Consider the following 18,456-nt stretch of genomic DNA (forward strand, 5'->3'; position numbering starts at 1 on the left):
CCTTGAAACATGGGAAATTAATTCAAAATATTGATGATCTGGTCACCTCGAATGGGATGACCATCTACTGGAAAAAGAGAAAGGGTCATACCAAAGTAGAGGGACCAGACAAAACTGGAAATGACTTAGCTGATCAGCTGGCCAAAACCAGAGCCATCCAAGGGGATCTACTAGAGATCGAGTCCCTGTTGGGGGAAATCCAGGTCACTGCTATCACTAGGTCCCAGACAAATGCTCACAATGAACTCCCAATTGCACAATGGAGTAAGGAGACCCCAGATGCTGATTTGATTATGGCTCAGAAAGGGGATGCAATAATTGGTAAGTTTTATCAACACATTGAGGACCCTGAGAACTTTCCCCGGACGGATACCGATTACATAGGGAAGGAGGACCTCATAGTGTTGAAATGTCCAAAAATGTTCCGAATCCAAGACAGTTGGTTGGAGAGGGAATCCCTAGTGGGCCATGATCAGTGGGTGGTACTTAACTCATTCCGAAGCCTGATGTTAAGTCACGCCCATGATGTGGCCACAGCCGGTTATAGGGCGTTTCATACAACACTTGAAATCTTAAGAGAGGTTGCATACTGGCCACACATGGGGCAGGACCTCGACCAATACTTGAAGGGGTATCTTGTGTGTGCACAATTTCAGCCAACATCCCTCACACACTGTGTGCCTCTACAAAAGAGAGGGATGGCACTGCCTTGGTCAGATTTACAAGTCGACCATATCGGGCCCGTGATTCGCTCCTCTAGGGGAAACAAGTACATGTTGACCGTGACATGCTTGTTTACTAAGTGGGTGGAATGTCTCCCGGCTCCAAACTGCAAGGTAGAAACTGCAGCTGCCCCGATGATCAACCACATCTTTTCACATTTTGGACTACCCCAAAGGATCGAGACAGACCGAGGTAGCCCTTTCACTAGTGAAGTAATGACAAAGATGTGGGAGATACTTGGGGTCAAAATGAAGCTACACATTGCTTACCGGCCAGCCTCTAGTGGTGCAGTAGAGAGATACAACCAAACAATTGTGAGCATATTAAAAACATTTGTGGCAGATTCTGGGCCAAGTTGGGATATCCAATTACCTCTTGTCCTAATGGCCATCAGATCTACCCCTTCATCTGCAACTAAAATATCACAGTTTGAGCTGATGACTGGACGCAAGATCCCCAGCATCTGTTCTACAGAACCCAAGAGCAGACATTGATTAATGCCTCCACAACTCATGTGTATGTTGAAAATCTAAGCAAACACCTTCAACATGCTTTTGCCTATGATCAGCGAAATCTAGAAAGATTTGCAGACAGCATGAAGACCCACTATGACTAGAAGACTACCAGAAAAGAATACAATTTCCAAAGAAACCAGGCCAAACAGCGCATATTTTTGGCTACCTGGAGGGGACCTTTTGAAATTGTAGACAAAATCTCACCAGTCACCTACAAAATCTGCATCCCCAATGGCAGTTTGGCAGAGGGGGAAGATAAGTGGGTCCATATTAACCAACTAAAGTGTTGCCATCCTAGGCACACACTGCAGCAACTGGAGAAGTCTTCTGGAACCCCAGAGACGATCACTCAAGCTCCCTAGAATTACAACTATAAAATATTCCATATATAGTCCATAAATTACAATCGAAAAATGTGTTCTGATTTATTAAAATGTATGTTTCCCCCCCACTACATTAATGGCGGTGGGGAAATGTCTACAAATATGCTTTTTCTTTATCATCCTAGGATTGGAAACCATGGAGACTCGAACCAAGGAGGACTACCAAAGGACCGGGAGCAAAGATCCAAGGGGCCCGGAGTATCGCTCAATACTCACATCAGGACTGGGCGAGGAGAACTGATCGATCCACCCCTGATGAAAAAAAAAAGATGCTGAACGTTGCCCTTTTGGAACCAAAAGAAATGAGACTGACATCCCAGTCTTGCGACTTCCCAGTGATGGACGAGCAACGCCAAATCGCAAGATGGGGGGCTTGTGAGATGTTTTTACCCACTAGTCCAGACCCTGCAACATCACTGTGTGCTGCTTGCATCGGAAACAACAGAATGGCCGCTGAAAAGCCTTATATGCGCTAAAAATCTCTGAAAGTGCACAGGAAAACCTGAAAAATAGGCCGCCAATCCATTCTGCCTATGTCAGTGGTAACACAGGAGACCACTGCCAAAAACTATCATTTGGCTGCCCAGAGAGGAAAATGAAACTACTTGAAAAAGCAGTGCTGCATTGCAAAGGAAAACCCGAACTGCTTTAAAAATCCGTTTTTTCCTTGGCTGTGGAAAGTGCAAAAATTATGGTTCACAAACATCACAAAAGATCCAACATACTTGTTGGGTGTTAAACATTACTTTATTTAAAGAATTCACCTAAGCACAATGTCAGCAGAAACATATTTTGTCAGAAGAAAATCCACATGCAAAGATGCTTGCTTGGAAAAATATGTTAAAACTGGGGCAGTACCGCCGCTCGCCTGTGTCAGAAGCTAGCATTTACTTATACTGTCATTTAACCTTGTGCTTTAAAATCAAAGTATAGAAAAGAAGAGATTTCCCATCAAAAGCAATATAGGGTGACAATTCAATCTCTATGTTTTAAAAAGGCTGGAATTAAGAGATTGGTGGCTATATTTGTACAAATGTAAATTGTATTTTAGAGAAAGACTATTTTAAACATTGAAGAATGTTGAAGAACTGTCAGGGAGGTGTGAAAGGAAATGGGAGGCGACTTTGGCCTGTTGCTCTGACAAGAAACAAAAGACTCCCTTGGATGAAAGGAAATACAAATTAGGGTGTGACAGAAAACGACTGCTGGCAGGAAGAAGCCTAGGACTGCTCTGGCTCAGCCAAAACCTTGGGGGCAGAGACAGACAGTTTTGTTTATTCAGAGAGCACAGAAAATATCTTTTTGAAAAAGACTTGTAGAAAACTGAATAAAACTGGTAAAAATCTCTAAATATAGTTTTGTTAAAATGAAATTTCTGCTCACATTTTAAAACCACTTTGGAATTTGTGTGATATTCAGAGACTGAACCACGAAAATGTGGACTTTGTAGCAGTTGTGATAATGCTAAAAATATGGCACTTCACAGGAGTATGCCCAGATGTTATGTGCATGTATCTGGAAAATTGTGAACAGATCTGACACTGAGTAACCAACCAAAAACGCGAAGAACTGTCATTTGTGAACCGAAACGCTTAGGAAGATGGGACTTGGACAGATATGTGCCTTATATAATCTGTAATGTAAATATGTATTATTAGCAAGTTGGTGATGTTGGAAATATGTTTCATATGAAAAGTAGATTTTCTGTGTAGGAACAAAGGGGAGGTTTGCAGCATCACTACGACACATGACACACTGGTTGCTTCTCAAATCAGGGGAGAGGAAATTCTCAAACCAATCGGATTCCTAGAGGGTTTGGCTTAGTATAATCAGCCTACACACCCCCCTTTGGGAAATACATAAATAGGGACTGTTGAGGACCTATAGAGAGACACATTCACCCGTCAACTGATTTACTGGCGAAGCGCTCTGCAGGAAGAATCCAGATCAAGACTCCAGAACCCAGATCAAGACTCCAGAACTCTGAAGCAGAAGGCCCAATCCAAAGCTGAACCCTTCTCAGCTGGCCTTTAAAATCTTGCAACCTGATTTTAACCCCAAACTTCCAAGGGGCACAACCAATTCAACAGCCGGGCTGTGCTGTTTTTCTGCTTCTTGCCAAAAACTCTTGCTAGAATCCAGAGAATCAAACCAGTAGAGCAGAGCTGTAACCCAGAACCAACCCGTCAGATCCAGTCCAGGAGGCCATGCAGAGACCAGAGTGCCTTTCTGAGTGCAGAACCAAGCGCCTGAATCATGTCTGGTGGCGAGCAGATTCCAGTCCAAAACCCTTGACCAGATCCCTGACGGTCCTATTCCAAAACCATAGTTGTGAGTATTTACCATAAAATTGTCCATAGCCAATCTCTTATCTTAAGTAATCCTCTCCAACCCATTCGATCATATCCAGAACTACATTGTAGAACCTCTTTTGCCGGTCCTGAATCCGTGTCTCTTCCGTATAATCTTGTGATAATTGTAGTGATAACCATCTTTGCGCTAATATATATTTGCTGAAGAAAAGCGAGTGTCGCAGCGGGCAAAGATCAGACAGAGGCGCCTCTGGACTGGTGACTGTACCGTTGGTATCTCACATCTTCATAGCCTCCCTTAGTGTTAAGAAATCCTTGTAGTAATCTTCAAAAGCGTCTTTCATTTGAAATCTTGACTCTTTTTGAGAAAAATCGACCTTTACTAAAACCTTCATAACTTCTGAACCATACATGCTAGAAACGAAATTTAAATGTCAAATTGAACTGCATTATAGTTGTGCCGCAATCGCGCTTAAGGCGCGCGGACAGGTTTGCCACGATTCTGCATTTGGCTCAATTTCATCCCATATAAAACAGCTATTCTTTGCATTGAACCTCTGAATTCAGTTTCCCATCTATCAGTCATTCAAACATCTTTGCTAGTGTCTACCTGGAACTATCCAAAGCAGCTCCCACTAGTTGTGAATCCCAATTAGAGAAGTAAATCAATCTTTAGCATTTTTTCCCATTCATTACAAAACCACATTCAAAGCATTTGACCTGTTTTAAAATCATTCCTGTCCCTCTCTAAGCTTGCAGGGGGGTATTGGGATTGAAACTGCATTTGTAGAGTGTTTATTCCTGAAACCTGTTTTCTCTCCTGCCATCTCTATACTGCATATTAGGGGGGATTGAGTAGTATCAGGGGGAAAGAGTGATTACATTGCATTTGATCGAATTCATATCAAGTTTTATTTCTGTGCTGCATTAATCTCATATCATTTCACCCACACAAAGTTTTATTCTATGCTACATTATTCTTTTCATCCATACTCCTATTGATTTAAGAGATTGTTGATTGTAATATTACCCATTGCTGATCATTGTATAAATATTAAGTGTGATATTTAGATATTGTTCATATTCATAAAAGTGTGATATATATATTGTTCAATTCATCAAATAAATCTTTTAACTTTGCAGAACAACCTACTGCTTGGTTCAGTGAGACCGGTGGGATTCAAAGAGATGGCCGTGCAATAAGGGTACATCGTCCAGAAATAAAAGAACTTTAGACATAAAAATATAAAATTAAGTATTCCAGCTGGGCCTCTCACGCTAGGCATCGACTTAGTTGGAGTGCTGGGTTGAAACTACTTACACAACGCCCCTGTCGCCAGCCCCACGTATTCATGCAGTAGGCTACCGCATTTAAAGTATTGCTGTCCACTTTGTGGGAGGCTCTCTAAACCTAGCATTGTGTGACTAAAGTACTCCTATATGTATAACGGCCACCGTTAAACAAAGAACAGCAACCTGCACTGTGACATGGGCATGTAAAATGTGGCATTAATTAGATTTATCAGCTGCTTCCCTCTCCATGACCTGGGAAACTGATACATTGTGTGTGCACTGAGCAGTGAGACGGAAAGTACGAACACGTCACCTGCCGGTTAGACACTTTCCGCACACACATACTAGTGCATGTAAAAGCAAGTAAGGAAACAGCAGAATAAGCAGAATGGAAATACGCTTACTGGTGGTTGGAAAAGCGCTGTATGCCCCTATAATATCTAGGCAGGTGCTGGCCCTTCTGTACTGGACTTTTCCTGGCTTTCCTTCTGTGGCGTGTATGAGAACACGATAATAAATAAACATGCACTGGGGAATGAAAAAGGTAAGCAAAGAAAGCACCATTCTCAGATGAACAACGAAATTGCCAATGCACGCATGCAGGGCAGGAGGCGTGGTATTGTGGAGAACACTGTAGTGTAGTCGGTTAGAAAGGAGTGTGCTGTACAAAGAGGTTTCTTTACGTGTTGCAGAGCGTTTTGAAGACAGTCGCAAAGCAACACTTACTGCAAGAAAATATCAATACTTGCAAAAAAGGCACCAAGCCAATTTAGATGGGGTGTCCAGAAATTGACATAGCTGGCACAGTAAGTTGAACGTTCTAGGTAGGGAAAAGTACTCGTACTGTGAACGGTCATAATGACATGGGCGAAGTATGACATTGGCACATGACAAAGAAATGCACAAATACACTGCTTTGCAATATACCATGTTGTTTCCATTGAAGGACCAAATAGAAAATGACGCTGCCACATCAGTAGCTGCATACTGCGATAGAAACGTATGCAAGAGATCGAAAAGAAAAGCATAAACTGGGCAACTACCTCCATCGCAAACGGCACTAGAAATCCTGTAACATGCTGTGCAATGTTCCCTGCACAATGAACAACAATAATGTCGGCATGTTTGCGTATGACACACACAAACCAAAATCAGGCACTTTCTTGTACCTAGTACACATGTACATCATAGATTGGTAAATGAGTAGCAAGTGCACAGTGTTTTCCATTCACTTTCGCTGAATGTATGTCGGCATACCCTGAAATCCGCATGCTGTGCCTCGTAAAACACACACCCATAACGGCACCCTCTGCATTTCTGTGAACAAATACACAGTGTAGCTCCGTCGGGTCGTACACAACACACCCACAAACTTCATCGCCCAATCCCGTAGCCTCTGCAGGCCCATTTCTATGGACGTCATCTGCAAAAGGGGCATATGTACCACCAATCGCATTAAAGGCGCCATCATCGAACACTGTCACTGCTGTCCAACACTTGAAATGTACAGTTATACATGCACAGTACAAATGTCGTACCATTACAAAGCAGGTCCACTGCAAAGTTCAATGAAAGTATGCACAGATTTGTCCATCCGTATACATTCACATGGCCACTCAGGATGTGGCACGTGACATCCTCAAAGTACTGCGTAATCCACTACCTTTTTGAGATAGTGAAGGTGTGGGGGTAGGGGGTGGTGGATGATAAACAAACAATATGAAACTAGGCAGGGGATTCAGTCTTCCAGCGTATATGTTTTTTTTTTACTTGCGTGCAAGCACATGTTTTGAGTATTTTCACTTTGTGTTTCTGTTTTCCTGTCCTCACATTTCTACAACATTCTGGTCAATGCTTCTTGCACAATGCGGAAGAAAACGGCATTGCCATGGGGGCTCAAAGGCCATTTCTACTGAACCACTGCATATTTTACGAACTCATGATCTCATAGTGGGTAAAGAACATGGCAGCAGTCTGCATAAACCGACGCATAAATCTGTTTTTAACACACCTTCCGACCGCTAGTTGGGGACAAATTAGACCGTCATGGACCCACACTTCTCTTGGTGTGATGCATGAGAAAACCACCTTGACAGTAGGGAAAATATGCATCACTGCGGACAGCAACCTCATTAGTAGACGGATTAATCGTCCACACGGCATGTAACCCAAATGTGCACTTCCATAGTGCACAACGACACAGTCCACGTTCGTGATGGACACCACATATCTGCAAAGGCGAACCATCCTGCCGAAACTGCTGTCACCCTGACAGACCCAGAAAGCGTCCACTCCTTCCAACCCGAAATTACCAGCAACACCTCTTTGCATACAACACCTGTGCAGATGGTGCACAAAGATATCACCGATGATAAGCACGGTCCGTCTCTCCATGTCGACCATCCCCACGACACAGTATTGTGACGAAATGGTAATGCCCCTTCCTATGAACCACGTCCTAAACTCCTACTGGTCTATTTCCCAAAATTCCATTTCCATTCGGCTCATAAGGGGAGGATGTGCACGCGCGCATCGCCATCTACAGTGAGGGCGACGGCCCAATAAAGCTGTGCCAATACTGCTTTCCTTTGCACGGTCACTTTTTGCAGCACTCCCCAAATTGGGTGCTGTCACATTTCAAAACACGCATGCACCAATCGCATACAAAATCTCTGCATTGCATACTGTCATTTCTGTACACCACTCCTTTTTTACTGTGCAACACTCTCATTATTACAGCATCCACAAACATCCTAACACGCCCCCAGCACACCTTTAGGTATGCAGACAACATTGCAACCCTTTCAACACCCACCGCAACGCTGCACATCCAAGTAAGCGACCATGTGGGCACCCAACATTATGCACAAACGTTACATATGAAGCGCCAGTTCTACCCATCACCTTCAAGCCATAAAACACCCATGCACAAAAACGTGTCACACTTAGCAAAAGCCACAACCATACTGCAGCCTGAACCACCCCTACGCACTACGGAGCACATGCTATTGTGTCACTGCCAACCTATGCACACCACCTTCACAACATTGGGCCTACTTCAATAAATCACCACCCTTTGCCGCATGCACTGTTAAACCTGCATTGCTCCAGTGGGTCTGCTCCTTGCACACATTCCCCCCACCGTAATTACACTATACATGTCAGCATATCGTCAACTACCACTATGCACATATGCCCCACTGGCACAAGCATTTCACCCAGTGCCCACACAGCGTGACTTTTCTCTGCAGCAACTCCAACCACAGAGCGCCGTCATGGAGATATGCAGTAACAAATTGCAACAATTATCATACACTCAAGACACTCTCTTCTGCATCCCTGTACACTTTCAATCACATACTATGGGCGTACCCACTACCATTCACAAACTATTGTACCACTGCCAACCTACCCACAATCTATTTGCAACAGGGTCCTATAACGGCTGAAATGGGCTCCACACCCATTCCTTACATGCCACCACCTTCTTACTCATGCACATTGCAAAATGCATTACTGGTGTGCGTGTCCTCAAGGCCTAGGCTCTTGAATGCATGGCTTATGGCCTATGGCCTTCGGCCATGCATCAAATGGCCTAGGCCTTCAACACACTCACACCAACGTAATGCCACCATGCATGTCTCCAAGTCAGCTTCTGCGACAATCCACAGACACCACTGCCACCAACAGTGCTACTCAACCTGTACACTGCCATAGCGCTACGCAGCAGCAAATGGCAAAAGCTAACATGACGGCCATGTGAGCAGCTACCATTTTGCAAAAACGTCCCACACGTAGGTAGCAGCACTTTTATTGTGTCACTGGCAACCTATGCACACCACCTTCACAACATTGGTCCTGCTCCAATGAATGTGCATACAGCAGAGTAAACAGCCACAGATATGCTGCCCTTCACCCATACCCACTTCCATAGACACATTACGTATGCACTGCACCCCGTGGCCACACTACTCAACTTCTCACTGCACCATCTCCTGCCGCACACCAAATGCTGTGGCATATTCCAACTATCACCGAAACCTTGGTATGCAGAAATCACGCTTTGCAAGTCACCTGTCCTGCTGTAGCACGTCGCCAATGTGCTGCTCACGTATTTCCCAAACATCACCACCCTCCGCCGCATACACTACACTGCCAAACCTGCATTGCTCCAGTGGGGCTGCTACTTCCACACATTTCCTCCCACCGTAATGTAACAATGCATGTCACCATATCACCAACTACCACTATGCACATATGCACCACTGGCACAAGCATTGCACCCAGTGCCCACACAGCGTGACTTCTCTCTGCAGCAACTTCAACCACAGAGCACTGCCATGGAGGTATGCAATAACAAATTGCAGCTGTTACCATAATGTAGGAAGAAGACTCTCCTGCATCCCTGTGCACTTTCAATCACATACTATGGGCGTACCCACTGCCATTCACAAAGTATTGTACCACTCCCAACCTGCCCACAATCTACTTGCAACAGGGGCCTATAACGGCTGAAAACGGCTCCACACCCATTCCTTACATGCCACCACCTTCTTACTCATGCACATTGCAAAATGCATTACTGGTGTGCGTGCCCTCAAGGCTTAGGCTCTTGAATGCATGGCTTGCGGCCTTCGGCCATGCATCAAATGGTCTAGGCCTTGAACACACTCACGGCAAAGTAATGCCACCATGCATGTCTCCATGTCAGCTTCTGTGACAATGCACATAGACACCACTGCCACCAACACTCTCCTACCCAACCTATACACCGGCATGGCGCTACGCAGCAGTAAATGCCAACAGTTAACATAATAGCCACGTGGGCAGCTACCATTTTACACAAAAGTAGCACACGTAGGTAGCAGCACTTCACCCCAACACCTCCACACCATAAAACACGCAATCACGAACATAGGTCGCACTTACCAGAATGCACAAACATACCACATCCTCCACCACCTCTACCCACAGCCATGCACAAAGTGCTGTGTCACTGGCAACCTACCCACAATCAGTTTGCAGCACTAACGCTACTGCAACCAGTTGGCACACACCGCACTTTGCAAGCACCACCCTGCACCGCATGAAGACTGAAACATGCCTTCCTGCTGTGTGTATGATGCAGCCCTACGCTCCTCAGTGTATGCCCTATAGCCTATGGGCTACGGTCTTCGACCATACACCCAATAGTGTAATCCTTCGACAAACCCACTGCACCTTCATTCGCCCATGCATGCCTCCATGTGCCCAACTACCGCTTTCCATCCACAGCGCACCGCCACCCACGCTCCCACCCAACCTATCTCATAGCGCAACCATAGCGCAATTCACTCCTCATCTCCAAAAGAGCTGCCACCACTCACCACGAAAGCAGTTACCAGCAAACAGGTCACGGCAGAAACTAAGGGACTGTTACTACAGCTGCCTCCAATCACCACTGAAAATAGTAACCTACGTATGTCACATGAACCACTTCCCTTTACCCCAGTCACTCCTTCCCTTTATGGGCAGCGACACAATGCGTACGCTACATTTTGCAGACCCCGCCGTCACCGTACGGTCCTCCGATACACCATGGCGGCTTTACCAAAAAATTCTGACGCACAGCACGCTTCCCTCCAGCCAACCACCGGCCGCACCCAAACTTCTCTGACACCAAGCCTTACCGTGATCCAATGACACTTCTGTTGTGGAGCGAACAGGGAAGCAAATTTACCGGTCTGATTTCCACCGAATCACACAAAAGCACGCTTCCTGGCCCAATCTTCCGCTCCTGGCGCAAATTTGGTGAAAATCTGTCCAGCCGTTCGACCTGTAGCCATGCGCACATTTTCTCCCCATTCAGTCTATGGGAAACAAAAATATTTTGGGACCCCACCTATAACTCCCATCCCATCCCACCTCCCGCCCGAAACCTCGCCCAACTTGGCAAAAAAATTCAGAGTCGCCCATATACTTTTTTTGCAAAGTTTGGTGAGGATTCGTACAGGGGGAGCGTAGTTATAATCTGCCGAAAAAGTGCTCATCCTATGAGTTTAGCAACTTAACCATAACTACCTGCTGGCTACCGTGGGCCGTGTAATTTATATATCTCCAAAGATTTGAACGGTGAAAGCAACGCTGTTACAGCGAGTGGCACTCCCGTATCGTGAAATGCCAAAATCCAAAAATGCCAGGAACAATAAAGTGAAGAACTGCCAAGGTTGTGAAGCAAGACGACACAAAGCAACACAGGTTCGATCCCCGGTTCCGCGCTTAGAAACCTCTGGGTATTTAATGCGTTGTAAATAGCAACTAAGACAAAAAAAAAACAATTAGACAACTAAAACAAAACAATTCCCTTAACCGCGCCTCGATGCCCGCGGGCTGTGTGAGCACTTTAAAAATGCAAATAAATAAAAATAAATATTGATTTTGCCCTTCTATTTCACCACTGGGGTTAATTAACGCCCCATATATTTCTTGTATAAACATCTTCGATTGCGAGAGGCATATAAACAATTCTATAATAAAATACAGAGTTGTCTCACCTGTGCAAGTGCCCAATGCCTCAATGAGTCAGTATGTAACCTTTGAAACATCCAAAGTTGTTATTCCGCAAAAAGTGCATAATGTATGGATAATGTCCTGGGCTCCAGATATTCAGGCATATCGCATCATTTATATGAACACATAATTGATTCACAATTCTGTCGTTAATCGACTAAAGTGCTAGGTACAATCATAATACTCTGTATTTTAGATGACACTATACTTCTGTCATTTGAAAAAAGGGGGGCGGGTCGACTATTAATCTACTCCATCAATAAAGTGCATGGTGCATTGGTATAAAAACATGTAAACATTATGACAGTTTTATTGTTAATCCAAAACATCGAATAATGTGATGGTGATGGCTTTACTCTTAAAATAGTGCAAGTAAACTCGGCCATTTCTAATTCCACCATAAAACCATACAGGATGCAAGGTGCATAGTGCATCCATACAGGGCTATGTAAACATTCCAACAACGGAGTAGTCGATGTTAAAGTGCGTAGTGCATTAATATTACCTTGTGTATAAGTCAGTATGGTGCATCGTGCGTCACAGTATAAGCATGTAAACAGTACTCGACTTAACTCTAGAAACGCCTGGTCTTCATACAATAAAGTGCTCAGTGCATTGAATCTGGGATTAGGAACAATGCCACAAATAGATTATCACTGCTCAAAAGTGGAGGTTGCAATGCTAACGGGCAAGACAAAGGTCCTGTGTGCCTAAGGCTTATATAAGATAAGAAAAAAGACCATAGATACATATGATCACAGGCAGAGACAGAATCAAATGTTGACTGAAGAATCCCATAGCACAATGTGTGTCTTCATTGCCAGGGATTCCCTGACTGTTTGTAATCCTAATAATAAATACAAGCAGGGCGCAGATTATTTCAGTGCTATAGTTAAAATGCACAACCAACAATATGTGCAACCAACCAACCCTTCCCCCAAAATGGGGTTGGGAAAACCGACAATTAAAGTAAGGAAGAGTGAAAAGCAACTCGAAACTCCAAATCTACCAAGGAAACGCAATCAGAACCAGGTATTAACCGGATGTCTGTATGGGACATACTAAGGAATGGGAAGAGATGGTGAGAAAGAATATGGTAAGAAAAAATGGGGTAAAGAAACTATAACATACATATTCTGAATGAGTGAGCGAGTGGCACTCCCGTATTGCACAAAACAATAAAGTGAAGAACTGCCAAGGTTGATTAATCTCACAACCTTTAAAATGACATTCACCCAGTGGCAATACTGCCAGCAGGCAGACCGACGCGTTTCGCCACAAGCTAGTGGCTTGGTCACAGTAACTCCACCTCGGAAAAAATAATGTTCAAAACACCCCAATGGTAAACACTGAAAAGGTGACGTTCGCTGCAGCTATACATAAAAGCAGCCATGATGGATCGCGATGGCTACTCTGTTACATTCCAGTCACATATTGATATTGCCCTTCTATTCGCCTATGGCGTTAATTAACCCCCCATATATTTCTTGCATACACATCTTCGAATGAGAGAGCCATATAAAAAATTCTATAATAAAATACAGAGTTGTCTCACCTGTGCAAGTGCCCAATGCCTCAATGACTCATTATGTAACCTTTGCAACATCCAAAGTTGTTAGTCCGCAAAAGTGCATACTGTATGGATAATGTCCTGTGCTCCAGATATTCAGGCATATCGCATCATTTAAATGAACACATAAGTGATTCACAATGCTGTCGTTAATAGACTAAAGTGCTAGGTACAATCATAATACTCTGTATTTTAGATGACACGGTACTTGTCCTTTGAAAAAAAGGGGGTGGGGGAGTATCCGACTATTAATCTAAGCCAGCAATATATATACACATCATTAAGGTAGATATTCCAGAAATCAAGACTTATCCTTCCGCAATGTTTCTTCTACACTTCTGAAAGTAGATCACTTGAAATTGGGAAAAGCACTAAAAGCTTAACTGCTTTCGCTGCATTGAGTCCTTGACTTTTTTCCTTGCAATCTCTTTCCACCGCATCTCCGCCATTGCGCTCTGATGCAACTAGCTGGTGATACACAACGCTAAATAAACTCCCCAAAATGGAATAAAAACACTACTCCCATTCTTCCAGTGATGAACTGATAAGAGACTAGGGGCATATAAAAAGGAGAGAAAGGCCAGACGCAGCCTGGAAGTTGAAACATTTCCTGGCATAAAGGATTAAGAAGTAATTTTTATAGTGTTCACATCACTGAACTTTGACCATTAATCTTGAGACAATCATAAGCAACTGCTTCCAAATACTGAGATCTTAGGAATTGACTAGCTCTTTGATGCAAACACATCTTTATTTTCAGGTAACCAGCACAGACACTTCCTGCTTTTTTCAGCACTGGAATGCCTTTAAATGGTGGAATGAACATCACATATCTGAAGATGAAGGAGCCAGTGCATTCTGAACGAGAGGAAGGGCTAGTCGTGGCTGTTCATTACTCCCAATATTCTCATTTCAGATGACAGGACCACCCTGTCTGAACCAAAATCACGCAATTTTAAAATTGCCTTCAAATTCAAATAACTATGACAAAGAACCAGAAAGCCTGCAAAAGCGGACTACATGCTATACCCTAAGCAGAAGGTTCGAGCAATGGGTCCTGATAACTGATCGCAATATGCCACTACCACTAGCATGTCAGCGATAATCAGCAGACCGATTTCACCTTTTCTCACTGATGCAAAACCTGTAGGTAAGCCCCCAAACAGATTTCCTACACTGTTAAGTGGTCTTAGGGTAACTTGCTAGCCCATTATAAAACAAATAAATGATGTGCACCAACATGTCTCTTACATACATATGGGAAACAGAGGATGCAAATCTCACCCTGGTTAAAAAATGCCAACTTTCTACAGTGAATTATGTCAAATGTTGCATCTTAATAAAAAGTAAGCAATTTAAAATTGAAACCTATTCAGTGACGACGTGAAAAAAACATTTATCTTGAGTCATAAAAAGCTAAACAGAAGTTTAAAACTTTGAAGTTTCAAAAGAATCCATCGTAAATCTCGCCAGACATTTCTGTTAGGGCAGAAAAAGGTAGCAGATGGCATTAGAAAACAATTGAAACTTACCTACAGTTCTTTAGATATTGTACTAAAGTCCAGTAATTGTCTAAATAGCTGAAGACAATAATGAGAATCCCAACGTCTAAAAACGTATCTTGAGGATTTGAACCTGCAATCTCAAATGAATCTGGCAGGCTACGTATCAGTATCCGGCAGCAAAAAAAAACAAATGTGATTCATATAATTCAGTGTTATGATATATTTAATGTCATGTACTCTTACCACGGTCACCATGCGGAGTAGACTTTCCAATCCTGTTTAGAAGGTTCATATGAGCAGTTTCAGATGCACCTTGAATTTGACATGAAAGTAAAGGCAGATCTCGGCTTAGCAGTCTCTTTTGGAAATCTGAAGACGATAGGTTGGAGCTATCCCGTTGTTCTAGATAAGTCAGGGCAAATAAAAGAAAATACTGTTTTTTCATGCAAGATACCTGAAGTTACACGTCTTTAGGGGCTTAAATGAGGTTTCCACAAGTGCTCAAATGTATATGTGGACCTGTAAAAAGATTATTTTTCAATAGCTTTCATTAATGTGGATACAACTTTGCAGAAAATGTACTTCACATTTAGAGAAAGAAATATTGAGTTGGCTGCCACATCGAACACTGCCAGATGTGTTCTGGACTTCCACTTTGAACCAGTCAATTTATCTGATAAGGGAAGTCAAGAAAGCATTCAATAGAACATAGAACATATACCAGTAAACCGAGCTTCAAATCATGTTAATAATACAGTATACAATCTAGAATTATAAATAAACAGATACTTGTTCTTAACATGTTCTAGAATGCTTGTAAGGCATTTAAACTATGTCCATATTTCTTCTGGATTCTTTTTTTATTATTGTGTTAATCCTTAACTCGCACTTCTAAATGTAAATTGTCAAACCCTTGTCTAAAAGTAATAGCTACAGTTTCACCCATAAAAAGGTATCTTGAAGATTTCTCTTGCTGCAACTAAAATCTCAGCTTCTCCCCTCCCTGCCATCTCTGGCATCAGAAGGGGACACAAGAAACATTATTAAATGCTTGAGATGCCAAGAGTGTATCCCTGAAGTACAGAAGCTCTGGGTATGATGGGCGCAGCAATTATTTCATCTGAGGTCAGACAAATGTGCCTGCCTAGTGACAGAAGAAACCCATTTTAAGGTAAATAAATACAAAGTATCAAAAAAGGATTGGATTTTGGAATTTGGAAATAAATACATAACAAATATTTGCATTGATAGTATGTGGAAAATACATATGTATACAATCCTCCTCAAAAAATCCCAGCAGCTTGAGTTAATCATTGCACTGTTTCTCTGTTGTTTGTAATACATGCAAAAATAAAACCTCAATAAAAACAAATTGGAACACAAATAGGCCAACCTCGAAGTCCATCCAGCGAACAAGGTCTGCAAACTGTGGCTCTACAGATATTTGAGACACAAGCAACCGATCAGGATCGCCTCGGATCGATCTCTGGTACTATTTCTGGCGTTAATGCATGCTACATACGTATTTAGTCATTTGAGACTGGATTACAGATACCATGAGATGGTAGGAAAAGCATAATTGAGACAGTACTGGATTGGGCACTGTATTTAGTTTTCTTTGTGCACAGCAAGAAAAAAAGCACAATCCCGCATTGGAAGGAGCTTACTGTTAGGGGAGTTTTCCTAAAGTCCCACTGGCAGTAAGACTTTAGTAAGCTATCCCAGTGGTTTTTAGATCCCCAACACTTAGCATCAGCCTGTATTAGTTCAGGTCACTGGTAGTGTGGCAGAGCAGTCAGGCTCATTTTAAGAGGGAGATGTGAGCAGTAGGTAAGTACTCTGAATCTTAGCTAGACAGGCACAACAAAGAAGCGCTTACTTATATTTATAAAAAAGGTATATATTTATTATATTTACACCAGAATTACTTTAAATACTTCAGATGTTTACAATAGAACACTTAGGAATACTACATAATACACTTCAAAGGGCACTTTTCACTGTTCGCGGTTATTGTAGCAACGTATGAAAGGGAAAAGACAAGGTTATCGTATTATCGGTAATTGCGTACTCATGCGGTTTCCAGCAGGTCATATGGTAATGCATTTACTCTGAAAATACATATAGGAAAGTCACTTAAAGGGAAGAAAATAAGTGGTTAGTGCAACATAAGCTTAGATCAAGGTTCTAGAGACGGTGTCTTCGCCTAGCAAGTCTTTTAAGTCCAAAAAAGCGACCATAGCTAAAGGCAGTTCAGAGAGGGCTTGAAGTCTTGACAAACAGCGAATAATGAAGCAGATTTCTTCCAGTTTCTCAAGTTATTGAAGCAGCAAGTTAGCAACTAACAAAGGAGACCTAAAAATGGACTTGAGAAGAGGACAGAAGCAGCTTGAGTCAGAGGTAATACGGGGTTGCCCTGGACACCTCTACGTGCACTCCAACGCAATGGAGCGACTTCTTGGAATCAGGTAAGCAATACCTTTTTCCCCCACAGTACCTTTGGTTTGAAGAAAGTGGTTGTGTTGGCTCCTCCGTGATGTGGCAGCTCTGGACCCGACCTATGGATTCCTTGGTCGGTGACGAAAGGCAGGACAATGGAGGGTGTCTCTCAGCAGCAGTCTCGAGGGAGGACCTGTAGCATGACTTTCAGCTCAGCAACTTCTTGGTTCACTCTGCGGTTTTGGCACTTTTTCAGCAGCACCAACAAAGGACATGGATTGCCCGGTTAATCATCTTCGCTTCCCGCAGTCCCGCACTCTGTTGAGGGGGTCTGGGTGAGTTGGATCGGATCTCTGGTGTCTCCTTATGGTTTCAGCAACGATTTCGACGTATTCAGCCTTTCCACAATTTTGTCTTGGGAGGATAGCTAAGGGGCAACGTGCTCGCCTTGGAAACAAGACGACACGGAGCAACACGGGTTCGATCCCCGGGTCCACGCTTAGAAACCTCTGGGTATTAAGCGCGTTATAAATAACCACTCATATCATATCATATATCACAATGATGCACTCGAAACTGGAATCGCTACGACCTCGGGAGATGGCTCGTTTCAAAGTTCGTCTTGGGACTGGCTGTTCCCACCAGCCAAGGGGAAGGAGTCGTCCTCATCGGAGCTCCTCTGTCGCATAGAAAATTGGGTCAGGACAGCAGTGGTCGCTTCACGGTCTTGCAAAGGGTCTGCAGGTGTCTCTGGTTGTCGTCTTCTTCTTTGGTTACTTCCGTTTCCTGTGGTCGACTTGCTTAATACTCCAGAAGCCTCACCTTTTATACAGTTCCAGCATACACTCCTCTGCAATCTCTATCAGCATTTTATAGAAAGGGGCATTTGGCTGTCCTATCATGACATCCAGACCGCCTGTGGGAGCTGGACCTATTCAGGCACTCTGGCAGACAAAGGACAGGGGGGTGGAAGACTCCTCCCCCACTTCCTGACTGCCAAGACACTCTGGAGCCTAGGCAGGGGATACCTACTGGTCACCGCCAAAGGCAAAACACACACACCGACCTCCCCCTCCCAGAATGGTAGAAGATGCTAGTAATGGTGAAAAAAGAAGGGAGGCCCCAAGTGAGTACTTGGGTGCCCCTATTGTGCACTACCGTGGCTAT

The 18,456-nt window shown here is 43.5% G+C and overlaps 1 protein-coding gene across 2 annotated transcripts in view; it reads right to left on the reverse strand.

The window, feature by feature from the left end:
* TAF2 (TATA-box binding protein associated factor 2) overlaps positions 1-18,456 on the reverse strand; it is a 2,148,555-nt gene that overhangs the window by 153,048 nt on the left and 1,977,051 nt on the right. For both annotated transcript variants that reach the window (XM_069621552.1, XM_069621551.1), the window contains exon 26: positions 15,094-15,252. In XM_069621552.1, the coding sequence (XP_069477653.1) occupies positions 15,094-15,252 (159 nt within the window). The remainder of the gene's footprint in view (positions 1-15,093; positions 15,253-18,456) is intronic.

Source organism: Ambystoma mexicanum, chromosome 5q, assembly GCF_040938575.1.
Source record: "Ambystoma mexicanum isolate Mex_15411 chromosome 5q, UKY_AmexF1_1, whole genome shotgun sequence".
Taxonomy (NCBI): Eukaryota; Metazoa; Chordata; class Amphibia; order Caudata; family Ambystomatidae; genus Ambystoma; species Ambystoma mexicanum.